General features: G+C 38.7%; 1 protein-coding gene across 3 annotated transcripts in view; it reads right to left on the bottom strand.

Moving 5' to 3' along the window:
• ANO3 (anoctamin 3) overlaps nucleotides 1-19,973 on the bottom strand; it is a 428,911-nt gene that overhangs the window by 14,402 nt on the left and 394,536 nt on the right. For all 3 annotated transcript variants that reach the window (XM_043482413.1, XM_043482414.1, XM_043482415.1), the window contains 5 exons: nucleotides 19,788-19,899; nucleotides 18,872-18,929; nucleotides 5,231-5,328; nucleotides 1,932-2,065; nucleotides 917-1,069 (listed from right to left, as the gene is read on the bottom strand). In XM_043482413.1, the coding sequence (XP_043338348.1) occupies nucleotides 917-1,069; nucleotides 1,932-2,065; nucleotides 5,231-5,328; nucleotides 18,872-18,929; nucleotides 19,788-19,899 (555 nt within the window). The remainder of the gene's footprint in view (nucleotides 1-916; nucleotides 1,070-1,931; nucleotides 2,066-5,230; nucleotides 5,329-18,871; nucleotides 18,930-19,787; nucleotides 19,900-19,973) is intronic.

Here is a 19,973-nt window from a genome sequence, read left to right as displayed (position 1 = left end):
TGTCCATGGAATTCTCCAGGCAAGAATACTGGAGTGGGTAGCCATTTTCTTCTCCAGAGGATCTTCCTGACCCAAGGATCAAACCCAGGTCTCCCACACTGCAAACAGATTTTTACTGAGTCACCAGAGAAGCCCATGTTAGAACCAATCTCTGTCCATTATTTACTTTCTAAGGATGGTATATATCTCACTACAGCTACTGAATACTTTCTATATAGAGGAGGAAGACCCCATCTACAGAGATTTGAAAATTAGAAGATTGTTGGAATTGGTTTTTATTTTTAACAATGAGGTATGGCACAGCTGCTTAAGATTCTTCAAAACCTATATATAGAACTTGACTAGTACTAAAACCAATAAAAATATAGTACTACTTCATTGTGTGAACCCCAAAATAACTGCATTCACTATGAGTTTTGCCTTTATCTTTGTAAAAAACTTTTTTGATATAAAAATATGAAAAAGTAAAACTAGTTTAGTGTCAAGATCTGGAAATCACTGGTTTCTTAAGAAGTAGAAAATGTCAACCAATCTGGCATCACATAGATACACAAAGCAGGCTTTGAAATTGTATATTGTTATCAACAGACTATTGATTTTGGTCAAAAGTGATGTTTCAGATAGGATTAAAATTAACTTTAAAAACAATGATATGAAAAAAATAAGTCCTAGAAAGGTATATATAACATCCTTTACAGTTACAAACAAGTTTATGAACTAGCAATGCTCAGTAAGAACTTATTCTCAGCCAAGAGTTATAAATAAAATTACTCTCATTTCATTCTTTTGTTAATGAAAACAGTTTTGTTATGGTTGGAAGGGAGCCCCAGCAATAGAAACACATTTGGTGCTAAGTTAGATCAAGCCACCACTTGGCCTTAGCAATGCGAAAAACCATGTAGTTTCTGAATCTTACCTATGTCAGTTGCTCGGGCTGGCAAAGGCCTCCGCCACTGGGTGACAAATTTGTATGCATCCAGCCTGATTTCAATGATATTGTTTAACAAAGCCAAAAGAGGGGCCAGAGGAAAGGCCGCAACGAAGATGGTAGTAAAACCAAACTGCAAAACTGTAAAGGCAGAGAGTTAGAAAATTAGTAATATAAACAGTTTCATTTATTGAGTGTCTTCTTTGTGTCATATTAGGCATCTTTACATAGATTGCCTTTAATCCTTTCAACACCCTATAAAGTAAGTATGCTTATCCTATTTTACAGTTGAGAAAACTTGAAGCTCATAGATGTTGGTTTATCCGGCTAAAGGGTAGATAGCTAAAAAAAAGGTTAAAATCTGAATTCAAACTCAGGTCTCAATAGATTGAAAGTCTATGAGCCTTTCACCTCTATGCCATACATTGTGCAAGAAGAAAAATGTCAGAGGACTTGAATAAAAATGCTCAGTCCTAGAAGAGACGCAAGATACCTAATCTTGTCCTCTGTTTTTCTGGATGAGAAAACAGGCATAGAGAACAAAAGCAAACATTAAAACAACACAACAACATGCAGCGATCTTAACAGTCAATCCTTAAATCCTTATTTTCATAATATAAATAAGTTTCTTGAAGAAGCCCAGATTCAGATGGATCTGTGCAAAGATTTACTGTGAGAAAGAATTACTGCTTTATTTGGGTGGGATGATACATTTCTTAACGTAGGAATGAGTTTTGCTTTATTTTGTTCCTTTAAAATATTTGTTCAAAAGGTAGATACTTTCATTTTGCTCAAATGTTACGGTTGACAGAGCAAAATGCATAAGCCTTCCAAGGGCACTGCCTTAATATCTTCTCCAGCTCTGCTGAGATAAAGGTGTAGACGTGTTTTAGAAAGCTTGGGGTGGGAAAGGAGAGAGATGGCTTTCTCTCTGGAATCAGAGTCTGCGTGAAGTAGGAAAAAGTATCAAGAAGGTCAAATAGCTTTGCAGAAGGTTCCCTACCCATTTCTAAGTACTCATCCATCAGTCCGTGAATATTCATGGGCTGCAGATTCCAATCATTTTCCCACTGAGGGATGGAAGCATCTTGAATTCCCCGCTTGATTTTATGTCGTGACCACCAGTTCTGGATCAACCTACATTATGAGCAGACAAAGGGCTTCTGAGCTCTTATTTAAGTAATGGGTAAACAATTTACAGTGTATTAAGAAAAGCGAAACATTCACTACCTTGAAACTGTACTGGGAATTGAGGGTCTTTGCATGGTCTGAACTTTGTTTTTACAAAGTTATTTATTCATTTATTTTTGGTTGTGCTGCATCTTCGTTGCTGCACGTGGGCTTTCTCTAGCTGTGGCGGGCGGGGCTATCTCTTGTTGCAGTGGGGGGCCTCTCATCGCTGTGGCTTCTCTCTCAGCAGCACAGGCTCTAGGGCATTCGGGCTTCACTAGTTGTCACACAGGCTCAGGAGTTGCAGTACTTGGGCTTAGTTGCCCCACAGCATGAGGAATCTTCCTGGAGCAGGGATCAAACCCATGTACCCTGCTTGGCAGCAGGATTCTTAACCACTGGACCGAAGAGGCCCTAGACTTCCTAGCCCCTATAGACATCTACGTATTTGTCAGAGTTGATCCTCCCATGCACTAGGTGCTTCCTGATATTGTTTAGACAGAGTCTCATGCCTATGATTCTTTCCCCTATCCCATCTATATAAATATTTAAACTCCTATGCTGCCTGCTATAATTGTATCTGAGCCCTTCCTTCCAAATCGTCTGGGCTGTGCTCTCTGAACATGAGGAAAATCATTTAATTGAGCCCTACCTAGAATTTCAAGAGATGCAATTTCTAGTCTCCACCCTACAATGCATTAGCTGTGTGGCTTTTACTAGAAAAAGTCACTTCTTTTATCAAAGAAGTCACTTCACTTCTCTGAGTCTATAAACATGAAGCATTCAAGCGATTACACTCTGCTCCTATAGAGAACAATAATTTACAGGCAATGAGTCCGTGTTTCAGTCCATTTATCAGACTTGGGAAGGAAGTAACAATACTCTTTCCCTAGTCCAGGGGCAGTCTCGAAATTATATGACTCAGAAATATCCTGGTATGCAAATATTATAGACTTCTGGGTAATTGGTTATTTTAAGAATGAGATGAAAATTATCTCTAGGATAAAGTGAATTTCACAAGACTCAGTGAACACTATCCAACTCTCAGTAGTAATTAACCATGGACTTAGAGCTTTATTGGGGTTGAAACAGCCACCATAGCTAGATAAAAACGTCAGGCAGAGTGCTTCAATGTGTGCTCCATGGAGGTTGCCTCTGGAGCCTCATGAAGATGAGAAAGAGGGTCGGAGTTGGAAGGCCAGCTTGCCTCTATGTTATTTATTTCAATCTGCTTAAGATTCTACTTGAAGAAAGAGAATTGTGGTTTAAAGTTTAAAAATTATTGCTTTAGGGACTGGTTCATTCCTGTTATATTTTCTGCAGCAAGGTCTTTATCCAGTTGTTGGAAAAACCCCACCAAGATATACTTTGCCATGGTACCCTTGGGATTTGAAATACAAAATCCAGGCTGACCTCTTGGGCAAGGACATGGTGGAAGGTGCTCTCCAAAGTGACAGTATGTATAGAAGAACATGGATAATGATAACAAGAAGAATCAATGTTAATACCACAGTGGCTACCACACCATCTTGACTGCTTGTGAAGTACCCACACTGTGTCAGATGCTGCGGCAGGCACTTGATACCTAATTTATTCTGATATTTTCAAATTACATTTTTCAAAATTTATGTTTCAAAGAGATGAGCCAAGGATAGGAAGGGATACAAAAAATGGACTGGGCTTCCCCAACCTCTGTTGCTATTCTCTCTTTATTCAGAGGAAATTCGCTTTAATCTGTTTTGACTAGTGAGGATTTGTATAAATATCTCTTCACAAAAAGCTTCTGTCATTTATTGGTGAAGATTTAAAGACCACTGGGTCATCTAATATAATATTCATAAGTCCCTTATTTTACAAATTAAAAAATAATGGCTTGGAGAGGTTAAGTAAATTATAAGTATCTTTAGCAAGAGGCATAGAACGAATCTGAACCAGGTGTCAGTAATTTCACAGTCCAGTGCTCCAAGACTGCCTGTAATTTAAGACAATACTTTATTGCCGATTTCAGGGTTAATATCACCTCTCCAACCCCGCTGGCTCAGGCATGTCCTGATATAGTTATGGGTCAGTGAAGAGAAAAAAATATGGTATAATTTGATGACTGAGCCTAAACTATTTATAGCATCAATTAACTAACCAGTTCTTCCCCCATAGCAGGGAAATCTCTCAATACTCTATTGTTTTTAGCTTGATTAGACCTCAAAACTTCCATATCACATTGTTTTAAGTACACTCTATTTCACTATATTCTAAAGGATAATATATTTTAATAGATATAAAAGTGAGCATTCAAGGTCCTTTTATGTCAGCATTTCACAGAATTTATCTATTTGGACAAAAATAGAATGCTGGTGGTTTGATATTGTCACAACCAACACTGGTGTAATGATTTTTGTTATTATTGTTATTGTAACAAAGAGCCAAAAATATCCCCATCTACAATTTTAACTTTATTTTACTTTTTTTTTTTGGCAGGTGGGCAAAATGGAGGTTTTCTGTATTAAACAAAAACAACAACCACCTTAGTCTTTTGGTAACCAAAAGAAACCAGAAAGGTATTTTTGTCCTCAAGAACCCACGCTATCAATAATGCTTTAAGAATACCAACAAGTGTCTTAGGATACTGAACAGAATACACGTATTCTACATCCATTATCTCCATCAATCCCTTAAGCTGTTCTTGAGAAGATACAGCTATTGAGGCCTTCTTAGAGATGTGAAAACTACGGCACAGAAAGACTGACTTACACACGGTCACACATTTTAGAGAGGAGCAGAATGGAAACTGAACTGTTATGACTCTGATTACCAAGCTCACTTCTTAACAACTAGGCATACTACCTGTATCTTTCTTCTTTGTCACTCTATATGTATATGTGTGCACACTTAGTTGTGTCTGACTTTTTGAGGTCCCACAGACTATAACCTGCCAGGCTCCTCTGTCCGTTGAATTCTCCAGGCAAGAATACTGGAGTGGGGTTGCCATTTCCTACTCCAGGGGATCTTCCCAACCCAAAGATTGAACATGAGTCTCTTCTGTCTCCTGCGTTGGCAGGAAGGTTCTTTACCACTAGTGCCACCTGGGAAGACCCGTCACGAAATACATGGCCAGTTTAAAAATTAAGTACTCACGGGTATCCCAGTTCCATGAAATTGTTCCATATTTGCTTCAAAAACATGATAACTCCCATCTGGAGGCAAAGGTCTATCAGACAGCCGCTAGGATGACACTGAAACAAACAACAGGGGCAATAAGGATCTTGCTCTTCTCAGATAGCTTACACACCCCCATCTTCCAACTGCATAGCAAATTCTAAAGCCATGTTAACTCATGTCAGTGCATGAAGAGAATAAAAACAAGGAAGGAATAGCATGTATGAGGATACTTGATAGGCTAGTTTTCAGTAAATATACTGGAATATTGATCAAAATTATAACAGCAATAACAACAAACCTTTTTTTTTTTATGGCCATTCCATGAGGCACGTCCTCTGCATTGGAAGCACAAAATCTTAACCACTGGACCACCAGGGAAGTCTAACAAATCTATCTTTTAATGAGCACTTACTACTGCCAGGGTCCATGTTAGGCATGATCGCATTTAATGAATACTCTGGAATACTTTATGAAAAAAGTGTAAGTATTAGTCACTCAGTCATGTCTGATTCTGCAATCCCATGGACTGTAGTCCACCAAGCTCCTCTGTCCATGGTATTCCCCAGGAAGAACACTGGAATGGGTAGCCACTTCCTTCTTCAAGGGATCTTCCCAGGGATCAAACCTGGGTCTCCTGCATTGCAGGCAGATTCTTTATCATCTGAACCATCAAGGAATCAATTTAATAACCCAGTGATAGAAAAATATTTAACTTTATGATAAAATGTTTATATTTTTAAAAATAAGCTTCTTACCTCAGGCTAATTTTAAATTTGTAGAAAATTTGCAAAGCTAAAATAGCCAATACACTCCTCTCCCAATTCCCTTCACTGCCCCTTACAGTACCAAGGTAGATTGTCAAAGCTAAGAAATTCACAGTAATACATTTCTATTAGGTAGTGTATTAAAAAACAGAGACATCGTTTTGCTGACAAAAGTCTGTATAGTCAAAGCTATAGTTTTTCTAGTAGTCATGTATGGGTGTGAGATTTGGACCATAAAGAAGGCTGAGTGCCTATGAATTGATGCTTTCGAACTGCGGTGCTGAAGAAGAACTCTTGATAACCCTTGGACTGCAAGGAGATCAAATCAGGCCATCCTAAAGAATCAACCCTGAATATTCATTGGAAGGACTGATGCTGAAGCTGAAGCTCTAATACTTTGGCCACCTGATAAGAAGAGCCGACTCATTGGAAAAGACCCTGATACTGGGAAAGACTGGAGGAGAAGGGGATGACAGAGAATGAGATAGTTGGATGGCATCACCAATTCAACCAACATGAGTTTGAGCAAGCTCTGGGAGATAGTGAAGGACAGGGAGTCCTGGAGAGCTACAGTCCATGGGGTCACAAAGAGTCAAACATGACTTACAGACTGAACAACAATGAACTAAACTTTACTTAGATTTCCAGACTTTACTTAGATTTCACCTGCTCCAGGATCTAATCTGGGATACCTCATAGAATTTATTTGTCATGTCTCTCCCAGTCTCCTCTGGTCTAGGCAGTTTCTCAGATTTTCATAGTCTTAACAATTTTGAGTACCACTGACAAGCATCCTGTGGACAATCCCTCAAGCTGGGTTAATCTCATGTTTTCACACATTTAGACTGGGGTTTTATGTTTTGGGAATGGAGGTAGGGTACAGTGGTGAAGTGCCATTTTCACCATCAGGGTTACATGATATCCACATGTCATTACTAGTGACATTAACTTTCAACATTTGGTTAGTATAATATCTGCCAGGTGTTTCCATTGAAAAGTTACTCATTTTTCCTTTCTCTCAGAAGTGAGTCATGTGTCTAGCCCACTCTGAAGATGGGGGGAAGGTCTATCGCCCAGGGAGGAATTATCTATGCACATTATAATGCATTTAAGTGGTAAAAGTACGCCACAAAACAGTTTGCCAGTATGATCCCAATGATGCCCTGTCTGTGCTCCACTGCTTTTTTAGATCTTTAGTAACAGCATCAGAGGGCTTCTCAGGTGGCTCAGTGGTAAAGAATACACTTGCCAATGCAGTTCGATCCCTGGATCTGGAAGATCCTCTGGAGGAGGAAATGGCAACCTGCTCCAGTATTCTTGCCTGGGAAATTCCATGGACAGAGGAGCCTGGTGGGCTACAGTCCATAGGGCTGCAAAGTCAGACATGGCTGAGTGACTGAGCACACATGAATGCAACAACATTAGAAACCCATACACACAAAAATGTGATTACAATGAAAATTGTAATCAATGTGTTTCGCTTGAAAACTGCACACTATTTGAGTAGGAAAGCGTAGGTCGTTTTCTTTGGAAATGGGTTCATGTCCTGCTCATAAGTCTGATGGTCTCTGTAGCTTTGATCTACAGTTTCTATTTCTATCAAGTCAGTACCAGTGGGACTTCAAAGGGAACAAATACTTAGGACACAAAGAGCCTGCTTTTCTGTTTCCAGCCCAGTAACTTAAAACTCTCCAATCTGAGCCAGAGAGAGGGTTTGCCAGTGGTAATTTTTATCGTGTGGAGAAGTTTCAGTTCTCCTATACAAGCATACTCCCTTTCAGGATGAATTTAGGACCCCCTGAACTCGCCACATATATACCATGAACAGGTTCAGTAGAATGTCTGAGACAGAATAATTACTAAGCTACAGAGGCAGATCACAGATCACAGTTGCAAGCTGAAACTGTTCACTTTTTGTAGAGAGACTCAAAAAGGCAAATTAACTTGTCCAAGATCATGCAATGCTAACTGATGATGTGGAAATGAAAGCTGTGGTCTCCTCTACCCTAATGCACTGCTCCTTCACATAATGCTAAGGATGACTTCTGTTTATCAAATGTGTTTGCTGCCTTGTAGGGCTGCTTTAGCAAAGCCTATTATTTTGTGGAAAGGGAAAAGGAAGACCATCATAGAACTATGTGACTGGATCACTCTCCACAATGGTAGGACAAAGTGGGGAGGCCAGAGGACAGGGCATTTATAATTTTGTTGGAATTGAGCATAAGGACTTTGTGATTCCTAGGATAGAGTCTGTTAGTTGCTCAGTCATGTCCAACTCTTTGTGACCCCATGAGCAGTAGCCCACCAGGCTCCTCTGCCCATGGAATTCTTCAGGAAGGAATACTGGAGTGGATTGCCATTTCCTTCTCCAATATGGTAGAAAAAGCAGTCTAACAGTTTCAGTGAATCTACCTCCTCACATAATGATTCCTTTGAGCTAAATCCAATACTTCAATACTCTAAAATTCATTTAGTAAAAAGTCTATACTTAGAAAGAGTAAAATGAAAGTCACTCAGTTGTGTTTGACTCTTTGTGATCCCATGGACTATACAGCCCATGGAATTCTCCAGGCCAGAATACTGGAGTGGGTAGCCGTTCCCTTCTCCAGGGGATCTTCCAAACCCAGGGATCCAAACCAGGACTCCCACATTGCAGGCAGATTCTTTACCTGCTGAGCCACCAGGGAAGCCCAGAATGAGTAAAGAGCATGGATAAATGTACAGGAGACACAGACTTTCATTCCCACTGCACCACTCAAAATCATATGACCATCAGCAGTTCAGTTGCTCAGTCATGTCTGACTCTTTGCCACCCCATGGACTGCAGCACACCAGGCTTCCCTGTCCATCACCAACTCCCGGAGCTTACTCAAACTCATGCCCATCAAGTCGGTGATGCCATCCAACAATCTCATCCTCTGTCGTCCCATCCCCTCCCACCTTCAATCTTTCCCAGCATCAGGGTTTTTTTTTTTTCCCAATGTGTCAGTTCTTTGCATCAGGTGGCCAAAGTATTGGAGTTTCAGCGATAGCATCAGTCCTTCCAATGAATATTTAGGACTGATTTCCTTTAGGATGGACTGGTTGGATCTCCTTGCAGTCCAAGGGACTCTCAAGAGTCTTCTCCAACACCACAGCTCAAAAGCATCAGTTCTTAGCTTTCTTTTAGTCCAACTCTCACATCCATACATGACTACTGGAAAAACAATAGCTTTGACTAGACAGACCCTTGTTGGCAAAGTAATGTCTCTGCTTTTTAATATGCTGTCTTGGTTGGTCACTACCTTTTCTTCCAAGGAGCAAGCGCATTTTAATTTCATGGCTGCAGTCACCATCTGCAGTGATTTTGGAGCCCCCCAAAATAAAGTCTGTTACTGTTTCCATTGTTTTCCCATCGATTTGCCATGAAGTGATGGGACCAGATGCCATGATCTTAGTTTTCTGAATGTTGAGTTTTAAGTCAGCTTTTTCACTCTCCTCTTTCACTTTCATCCAAAGGCTCTTTAGTTCTTCACTTTCTGCCATAAGCATGATATCATCTGCGTATCTGAGGTTATTGATATTTCTCTTGGCAATCTTGATTCCAACTTGTGCTTCATCCAGTTCAGCATTTCACATGACGTACTCTGCATATAAGTTAAATAAGCAAGGTGACAATATACAGCCTTGACACACTCCTTTCCTGATTTGGAACCAGTCTGTTGTTCCATGTCCAGTTCTAGCTGTTGCTTCTTGACCTGCGTACAGATTCCTCAGGAGGCAGGATAGGTTGTCTGGTACTCCCATTTCTTTAAGAATTTTCCACAGTTTGTTGTGATCCACACAGTCAAAGGCTTTGTCATAGTCAATAAAGCAGAAGTAGATGTTTTTCTGGAACTCTCTTGCTTTTTCAATGATTCAATGGATGTTGGCAATTTGATCTCGGGTTCCTCTGTCTTTTCTAAATCCAGCTTGAACAACTGGAAGTTCATGGTTCACATACTGTTAAAGCTTGGCTTAGAGAATTTTAAGCATTACTTTGCAGGCATGTGAGATGAGTGAAATTGTGCAGTAGTTTGAGCAGTCCTTGGCATTGCCTTTCTTTGGGATTGGAATGAAAATTGACCTTTTATTTATTTATTTATTATTTTAATAATTTATTTATTATTTTAAATAAATAAAAAAGAAAAAAAAATTTACCCTAATAAAATAATTAAAAGAAAAAAAAAAGAAGAAATGCTGTGAGGAATCGATACATTAAAAACTCACTACTGCTGAGTTTTCCAAATCTGTTTGTTGGCATACTGAGTGCAGCACTTTAACAGCATTCTCTTTTGGATTTGAAATAGCTCAACTGGAATTCCATCACCTCCACTAGCTTTGCTCGTAATGATGCTTCCTAAGGCCCACTTGACTTTGCATTCCAGGATGTCTGGCTCTAGGTGAGTGATCACACCATCATGGTTATCTGGGTCATTAAGATCTTTTATGTATAGTTCTTCTGTGTATTCTTGCCACCTCTTCTTAATATCTTCTGCTTCTAAGAAATGGTCCATACCATTTCTGTCCTTTACTGAGACCTTCATTAAATGAAATGTTCCCTTGGTATCTCTAATTTTCTTGAAGAGATCTCTAGTCTTTCCCATTCTATTGTTTTTCTCTATTTCTTTGCATTGATCACCGAGGAAGGTTTTCTTATCTCTACTTGCTATTCTTTGGAACTCTGCATTCAAACAGGTATATCTTTCCTTTTCTCCTTTGACTTTTGCTTCTCTTCTTTTCACAGCTATTTGTAAGGCCTCCTCAGACAACCATTTTGCCTTTTTTCATTTCTTTTTCTTGGGATGGTCCTGATCACTGCCTCTGGTACAATGTCACAAACCTCTGTCCATAGTTCTTCAGGCACTTTGTACATCAGATGTAATCCCTTGAATCTATTTGTCACTTCCACTGTATAATCGTAAGGGATTTGATTTAGGTCATACCTGAATGGGCTAGTGGTTTTCCCTACTTCCTTCAATTTAAGCCTGAATTAGCAGTAAGGAGTTCATGATCTGAGCCACAGTCAGCTCCCGGTCTTGTTTTTGCTGACTGTATAGAGCTTCTCCATCTTTGGATGCAAAGAATATAACCAATTTGATTTTGGTATTGACCATCTGGTGATGTTCATGTATAGAGTCTTCCCTTGTGTTGTTGGAAGAGGGTGTTTGCTATGACCAATGCATTCTCCTGGCAAAACTCTGTTAGCCTTTGCCTTGCTTCATTTTGTACTCCAGGACCAAATTTGCCTATTAGTCCAGGTATCTCTTGACTTCCTACTTCCAGTCCCCTATAATGAAAAGGATACCTTTTTTTGGGTGTTGGTTCTAAAAGGTCTTATCCATATGACCATGGACAATCCAAAGCTGGGTTCCTTCACATATTTTTCTCATTTTTTCCTCATGAAGCCTGGTGAGATGGGTGTTCATATCTCCATTTTGTAAATAATGAATCTATGTGGCAGACAGAACTGTGAGATTCCAATACCCTCATTCCTCTCACTTGATCCACTTTAGTATGTTTACTCTAAGTCCATTTTGTATGTAAGAGCCAGAAATCATTCAACAATCTCATATCAAAATCAATCTCTATTAGGTTCTCCATTGTGGCAATATGCTATCCCAATGGTGGCTGGAAATTACAGTGGTCAGAACATAAACTCTAGACTGCCTGAATCAAACTAATATCAAAGTGATGACTTCATCAATTTGTAAGTACTTTCATGGGTAGGAAAATTATATAACTTCTCTAAGCTGCTGTTTTCTCATCAGTAACATGAGTGTGATACGTGTAAATCTATGGCTGATTCATATCAATGTATGACAAAACCCACTGAAATGTTGTGAAGTAATTAGCCTCCAACTAATAAAAAAATAAATAAATAAATAAAGAAAAAATAAAAAAAAATTTACCCTCATAAAATAATTAAAAGAAAAAAAAAAGAAGAAATGCTGTGAGGAATCGATACATTAATATATGTAGAACTTTTAGAACCAATTGCTTGAATGTGCTGGTATATTGTAAACACTCATTCAGTATTAACTACTATTAACACTTTATATAGATACACAAATAAGGTGCTCAGTTGCTCATTTGCCTCTGACTCTTTGTGACCCCATGGACTGTAGCCCACCAGGCTCCTCTGTCCATGGGATTTCCCAAGCGAGAATACTGGAGTGGGTTGCCATTCCCTTCTCCAGGGGTTCTTCCTGACCCAGGGAGACTGAACCCGTGTCTCTTGTGTCTCCTGTATTGGTAGGTGGATTCTTTATCACTAGCACAATCTGAGAAGCCATGAGATATTATACAGCATAGTATGAGAGAAGCCCATAATAGTCAGTTTATAAATTTTCTAAATAAATTGCAGTACTATTTTTCTTTCTTTATAAATAGCTGCCATTATTTATGCCAGGGATTTTACATGCAAGATCCAACTTAATCCACCTATGGCCAGTATTATTGAGAATGACTATTCTTACCACAATTTGCAAAAAAAATATTGAGACATAGATATATTAAGATCATGCATCCAGAGGGGAAAAATTAGAATGTAGATTGTCAGATTGCAAAGACAAAATACTTGTTGCGTATCATGGTTATGTTGTTTTCTTCAAGACTGTTAACATTATTAAAGAAAGGAAAGAGATATCATCACTTGTACACCACATATTACCCAGAAGAGGTCTAAGATACAGTATGTATTAATAAATGCTTGTTGTATGACTAAATTCAGAGATCTAACTCTTATTTTCCATCATACATACCTTTTCTATCTACACTTCCAGGATTTCCAGGCTCTATTCCAAACCCATATTTTTAATTCACTGATTTTTTTTTTCAAAATAAATCTTCTGTTGAAAAATATGACTACTATCTATGTCATATGCATTGTGGAAAATAGGAATGGTTATGAAATATTTTTCCTGATACTAGTATTACAGTTATTTCCCTGGGACTTTCAAAGAGGAATCACAAATTCTAATAATTTCATGATTAACAGTAGAAGTGTGAAAGTAGTTCAGTTGCGTCTGACTCTTTGTGACCCCATGGACTTTACAATCCATGGAATTCTCCAGGCCAGAATACTAGAGTGGGTAGCCGTTCCCTTCTCCAGGGGATCTTCCCAACCCAGGGACTGAACCCAGGTCTCCCGCATTGCAGGTGGATTCTTTACCAGCTGAGTCACCAGGCAAGCCCAAGAATACTGGAGTGGATAGCTTCCCCTTCTCCAGAGGATCTTTCTGGCCCAGGAATTGAACCGGAGTATCCTGAATTGCAGGAAGATTCTTTACCAACTGAGCTATCAGGGAAGCCTCAATTAAGAATAAGAGTACCCAATTAAACAAAATTACTGGTGCTAGCAGGCACTAAAATGGCATCAATATGCAGACCTACCTGCCTGTGACCACTTTGTTCCCCACACTACCCTTGCTAACTCCACTGAATACCCTTGGAAAAAAGTAAGCCTTGTTTCTCCCTCCCCCTTCACCACCACCACACACACACACACACACACACACCAAAGGGGAGCTGAAAGCCTTTTAGTGGATATGGTCATACTTCTGGGCTATGAAAGAAAACTGCAAGTTTGATTTGGGGACTTCCAGGAAGCCTGGGATTATGAAAGGCCCTAGTTTATCTCTTTCCAATAGAATAATACCCAGGTAGCTATAGAGACAGAGCACTGATAAATATCAGCTACAATTTACAGAGTTCCTACCATAGTACAGGGATTGGGCTACTTGTGTGATGCAAATTATCTCTTATCTAGTAACAGCTTTGCAACCTAAGTATTACTATTGCCAGTGTACAGATGAGAAGACAGATATTCAGGGAGGTTAAATGAAGGACAAAGAATAATCAGAAAGATTAACATTTGAGCCCAGTTTTCTTTGATAAAAAGCATACATTCTTTGGGCTTTCTCAAAGTATTCCAATCAACTTTTAGAACACCCAAAGGAGACAACATTAATGAGAGAGCCCCTTGTGTTTGGGGGGACTGTTTAGATGGAGATCAGAAATGCCTCTACCCTCCAATTTCTCAGGTGATCTTTTTCTTAACCTTTCTCTAAATTATGACCTCCTAATAATGCCACCTCCCCTTCATGCATCACAGCCTTGTCTTGGCAAAGGGGTTTGTGTAACTCAATGAAGCTATGAACCATGCCATGCAGGGCCACCCAAGGCAGGTTGATGATAGCGGAGATTCCTGACAAAATGTAGTCCATTGGAGGAGGGAATGGCAAACCACTCCAGTATACAAAAATCCCATGAACAGTATGAAAAGGTAAAAATACATGACACCAGAAGATGAGCCCCCAGGGTTGGAAGGTGTCCAATATGCTACTGGGGAAGATCAGAGGGCAATTACTAATAGCTTCAGAAAGAATGAAGAGCCTGGGACAAAGTGGAAATGTTACTCAGCTGTGGATGTGTTTGGGGTGAAAGTAATGTCTGAAGTTATAAAGAACAATATTGCATAAGAACCTGGAATGTTAGATCCATGAAACAAGGTAAATTGGATGTGGTCTAGCAGGAGATGGCAAGAACGAACATCGACATTTTAGGAATTCAGATGATCATTATACTGACTACTGTGGGCAAGAATCCCTTAGAAGAAATGGAGTAGCCCTCATAGTCAACAAGAGAGTCTGAAATGCAGTTGTTACAGTTCAGTCGCTAAGTTGTGTCTGACTCTTTGTAATCCTATGGGCTGCAGCATTCCAGGCTTCCCTGTCCTTCAGTATCTTCTGGAGTTTGCTCAAACTCATCCAAAATACAGTACTTGGGTGCAATCTTAAAAACGACAGAATGATTTCATTTTTTTCCAATGCAAGGTAATTGACATCACAGTAACCCAAGTCTATGCCCCAACCACTAATGCCAAAGAAGTTGAAGATGAATAGCTCTGTGAAGGCCTACCTATAACACCTTCTAGAACACCAAGAAAAAGATGTACTTTTCATCAGAGGGGATTGAAATGCAAAAGTAGGAAGTCAAGAGATACTTGGAATAACAGGCAAGTTTGGCCTTGGAGTACAAAATGAAGCAGGGCAAAGGCTAACAGAGTTTTGTCCAGAACACACTGGTCATAGCAAACACCCTTTTCCAACAATGTAAGTGATGACTCTACACATGGACATCAGGAGATAGTCAATACTGAAATTTGATTGATTATTATCTTTGTAACTGAAGATAGAGAAGCTTTATACAGTCAGCAAAAACAAGACCTGGAGCTGACTGTGGCTCAGATCATGAACTCCTTATTGTAAACTTCAGGCTTAAATTGAAGTAGGAAAACATTCATACCATTTAGATAGGACCTAAATCAAACCCTTATGATTATACAGTGGAGGTGATGAATAGATTCAAGGGATTAGATCTAGTAGACACAGTGCCTGAAGAACTATGGACAGAGGTTCATAACAATGTATAGGAGGTGTGAACCAAAACCATCCCAAAGAAAAGGAAATACAAGAAGGCAAACTGGTCATCTGAAGAGGCTTTAAAAATGGCTGGGCAAAGGAGAAGAAAAAGGCAAGGGAAAAGGGGAAAGATATGTCCTACTGAATGCAGAGCTCCAGAGAACAGCAAGGAGAGATAAGAAAGCCTTAAGTGAACAATGCAAAGAAATAGAGGAAAACAGTAGAATGGGAAAGACTAGAAATCTCTTCAAGAAAATTGGAGGTATTAAGGGAATGTTTCATGCAAGAATGGGCATGATAAAGAACAGAAATGGTAAGGACCTAACAAAAAGCAGATGAGATTAAGAAAAGGTGGCAAGAATACATAGAAGAACTATATTTTTAAAAGTCTTAATGACCTGGATAACCATGATGGTGTGGTCACTCACCTAGAGCCAGACATCCTGGAGTGTGACATCAAGTGGGCCTTAGGAAGAATTACTAAGAGCAAAGCTAATGGAGGTGATGGAATTCTAGACAAACTATTCAAAATTCTAAAAGATGATGTTGTTAAAGTGCTGCACTCAATATGTCAGCAAATTTGGAAAACTCAGTAGTGGCCACAGGACTGGAAAAGGTCAGTATTCATTCCAATCCCAAAGAAGAGCAATGACAAAGAAAATGCTCAAACTACTGTACAATTGCATTCATTTCTCATACTAGCAAGGTAACACTCAAAATCCTTCAAGCTAGGCTTCAGTAGTACATGAACTGAGAACTTCTAGATCTTTCCAGATCCAGTACAAGCTGGATCTAGAAAATGCATAGGAAGATCACCTGGAGAAGGAAATGGCAATTCACTCCAGTATTCTTGCCTGGAGAATTCCATGGACAGAGGAGCCTGGCGGGCTACAGTTCATGGGATTGCAAAGAATCAGACATAACTGTGCAACTAACTTTCACTTTTCACTTTTTTCATAGGAACCAGAGTTCAAATTGCCAAGATTTCATTGAATCACAGAGAAAGGAACCCAGTTCCATAAAAGCATCTACTTCTGCTTCATTGACTACACTAAAGCCTGTAATCCACTATATGGATCACAACAAACTGTGGAAAATTCTTCAAGAGCTGGGAATACCAGACCACCTTACCTGTCTCCCGAGAAACCTGTGTGCAGGTCAAGAAGAACAGTTAGAACTGGATATGGGACAATGGACTGGCTCAAAATTGGGAAAGGAATATGACAAAGCTGCACACTGTCACCCTGTTTATGTCACTTCTATGAAGAGCCATCATGAGAAATTCTGGGCTGCATGACTCAAAAGCTGGAATCAAGATTGTCGAGAGAAATACCAACAACCTCAGATATGCAGATGGTAACATTCTTATGGCAGAAAGTGAAGAGGAACTAAATAGCCTTTTGATAAGGCTGAAAGAGGAGAGTGAAAAAAGTTGGCTGAAAGCTCAGATTCAAAAACGAAGATCATGGCATCTGGTCCCATCACTTCATGGCAAATATTATATAAGGGGGAAAAGTGGAAACAGTGACAGATTTTATTTTCTTGGGCTCCAAAATCACCGTGGATGGTGATTACAGCTGTGAAATGAAAAGACACTTGCTCCTTGGAAGGAACACTATGACAAACCTAGAGAGTGTACTAAAAAGCAGAGAATCACTTTGCTGACAGAGGTCCAAAGAGTCAAAGCTATGGTTTTTCCAGTAGTCATGTACAGATGTAAGAACTGGACCGTAAAGAAGGCTGAGGGCTGAAGAATTGATGCTTTTGAACTGTGATGCTAGAGAAGACTCTTGAGAGTCCGTTGGACTACAAGGAGATCCAACCAGTCAATCCTAAAGAAAATCAACCATGACTATTCATTGGAATGACTGATCCTAAAGCTAAAACGCCAATACTCTGGCCACCTGATGCGAAGAGCTGACTCACTGAAAAAGACCCAGATGCTGGGAAAGACTGAGGGCAGGAGGAGCAGGGGAAAGCAGAAGATGAGAAGGTTAGATGGCCTCACCAACTTAATGGACATGAATTTGAGCAAACTGTGGGAGATAGTGGAGGAAAGGGAAGCCTGGTATGTTGCAGTTCATAATGTTGCAAAGAGTCAGACACCACTTAGTGACCGAACAAAAACAACTAATGCTGCCATATGTTAAATTGCATTTTACATTAGAATAATTTAAAAAATTTTCAATTAAATAAGTAAAAAATTTGACAATTAGTCTAAATAGATCCAGAAATTTTAAGATGTAGAATATTGATATAATAAACCTTACAATCTCATTTTGCTGAGTGAAAAACTGCGTTATTTATTAAATTTGTGGCTGCTAATTTTGGGGGATCTTAATTACACTTTACATGAAAATAAACTTCCAATGGGTCAAAGATAATATTTTAAAAAATAACAGTAGTTAAAAATACGCATGAATTTTTAAAATTTCCCAATTTGACAACACATTTTTGTGATGAAACAAATTCCCCAAAACATTAACGACAATATTTTGATTAGAAAATGCTATATAGTTTTGTAAAAAATATATCAAAACAAAATTAAAAGATATACAAGAAAATGGGAAACATATCCCTAACAAATTTGAAAGAACCTAATTTTATTTGTTTAGAAATTATTAAAACAGAAAAAACAGTTTAATCAAAATGAACAGGAATAACATACATGCAGAAATACAAAATATCAACAAACATGAAAAACATTCTCTGTGTCACTTGTAAGTAAAGGAACTGAATTCAAGAGATATTCTGATATCCTTTGGATTATGGGTAAAAACGAAACTGTTTCACTTGGAAAATTCAGAAGTAAATTCATATACTATAGGTAGGAGCTGGCATTTGGGAGGACAGTTTGTCAGTCTCAATGAAAATATACAATATTCTCACCCTGGAATATAGAAATATTATTCCTGGACATTTTGTTTCCATACATACATATTAAAAATCAATAAAGAAATATAAGACTTTGAAGATATACCTATACATTTATAAATTGATATTTGATGTAAGATTTATTTTAGACTAAATTTTCCTTGCTTAGAAGGAAATCCAATATATTTAAAAGTTTGGAAACCAGTGCATAGATAATAATAATTCTCCAAAAGACAAAAATCTACTGGAGCTGAATTTCTGGGCTTTGTGAATGGAAGAAATGGTTTTGATAGTATATTAAAGAGCAGTGAAGTCAGGATCTTGTGGTTTAATGTACACCCTCTTTTTTGGAAGACTTAGTTTCTTAGGAACCCCTAGATTGCCTGCTTTATCAAAAACATGCCTTCAGTTCAGATGAAATTCCCTGTTTCACCTCCCCTTGCTCTCTCTTTCCCCACAGTCATTGGCCCCTTTTCCCCACAGTCATTAGCCCATATCCATGCCCATCCCACCCCCACCCTTACAAGGTTACTTACTTCCTCCAGTCTCCACCGGTTGAAAAGTTTATTGTACTTTCCTGGATGGCCGACAAATCTGTAAAAAGCCATTTTAATTCATTAGTGTTTGGGCTGGGTTGACTGAAGAACAGTTACTAATAACGCATTACAACCAGTGCAAGTGTGGGTAGACCTAAGTGTTCTCTGGAGCAATTTGTACCCAAACAGTGACTTAGGCCATGCTTACACATCAAAGGACCTGACTTAAAAAGGAAAAATGATGTGTGAAGTCATTATCAACGGGTTGAGAAAGTACAGACAAACCAACCAAATGAAATTTTCCACACTGACTTGTAGAGTTTTAATGTCTTTTTGACCTAGTTAATGACTATTAATAAAATGTGCTGAGTTATTTAGTTTAAAATTTTCTAGCTTCAGTATGTTTCCATGGCACTGGCTGGAGTGTTGAGCATATGGCAAACCAGAACAGGTAGCTTAATATGCTTCTTTTTTATATTCTGCAGCAAATTCAGGAAAAAATATTACCATGATAGGCATAACTTTCCACACTAAGTAAGTGTACTCTAGGCTTATACAAAAATTTTCTTATTTAACAAAATCATCACTAATGATTGGAGAATCATAATCCAACCCCAGCATGGCATATAGGTCTTCTTTATTTTATTGACGTATAGCTGATTTACAATGTTGTACTAATTTCAGTTGTACAGAAAAGTGATTCAATTATATGGCTTTACTTTTTTATTTCAACTTTAATTGGGAGTGGCAGCCGGAAGCACTGTACTAAGTCTTGATTTGAAAAAGCATATGAAGATTCATTGTGACAGTTTTTCAAGGCAGAGGACAAGAATTTGCCACCTCTGTTAACAAACTGGCAATAAAACTGTTGACAGTCTGTCACTCTGCAAAGACAGTGTGTATAAAGTTGACTTACCTCCCCAAAAAGAAAGCAATATAGAAGATAGAACTGTTCAAATTGACAAATTGGAAGAGGAACATCTTCAAAGCAAAGCTGTTTTCCCATTCAGATTCTGTTCGAGGATATTCTAAAAGAAACATAGAGTGTGCTTACACAGATGAAGTAAATGACAAGAAATACGGATACAGAATCAGAAGTCTT

This window comes from Cervus canadensis, chromosome 11 (assembly GCF_019320065.1).
Source record: "Cervus canadensis isolate Bull #8, Minnesota chromosome 11, ASM1932006v1, whole genome shotgun sequence".
Taxonomy (NCBI): Eukaryota; Metazoa; Chordata; class Mammalia; order Artiodactyla; family Cervidae; genus Cervus; species Cervus canadensis.
This window is presented reverse-complemented; position numbering and strand designations above follow the sequence as displayed.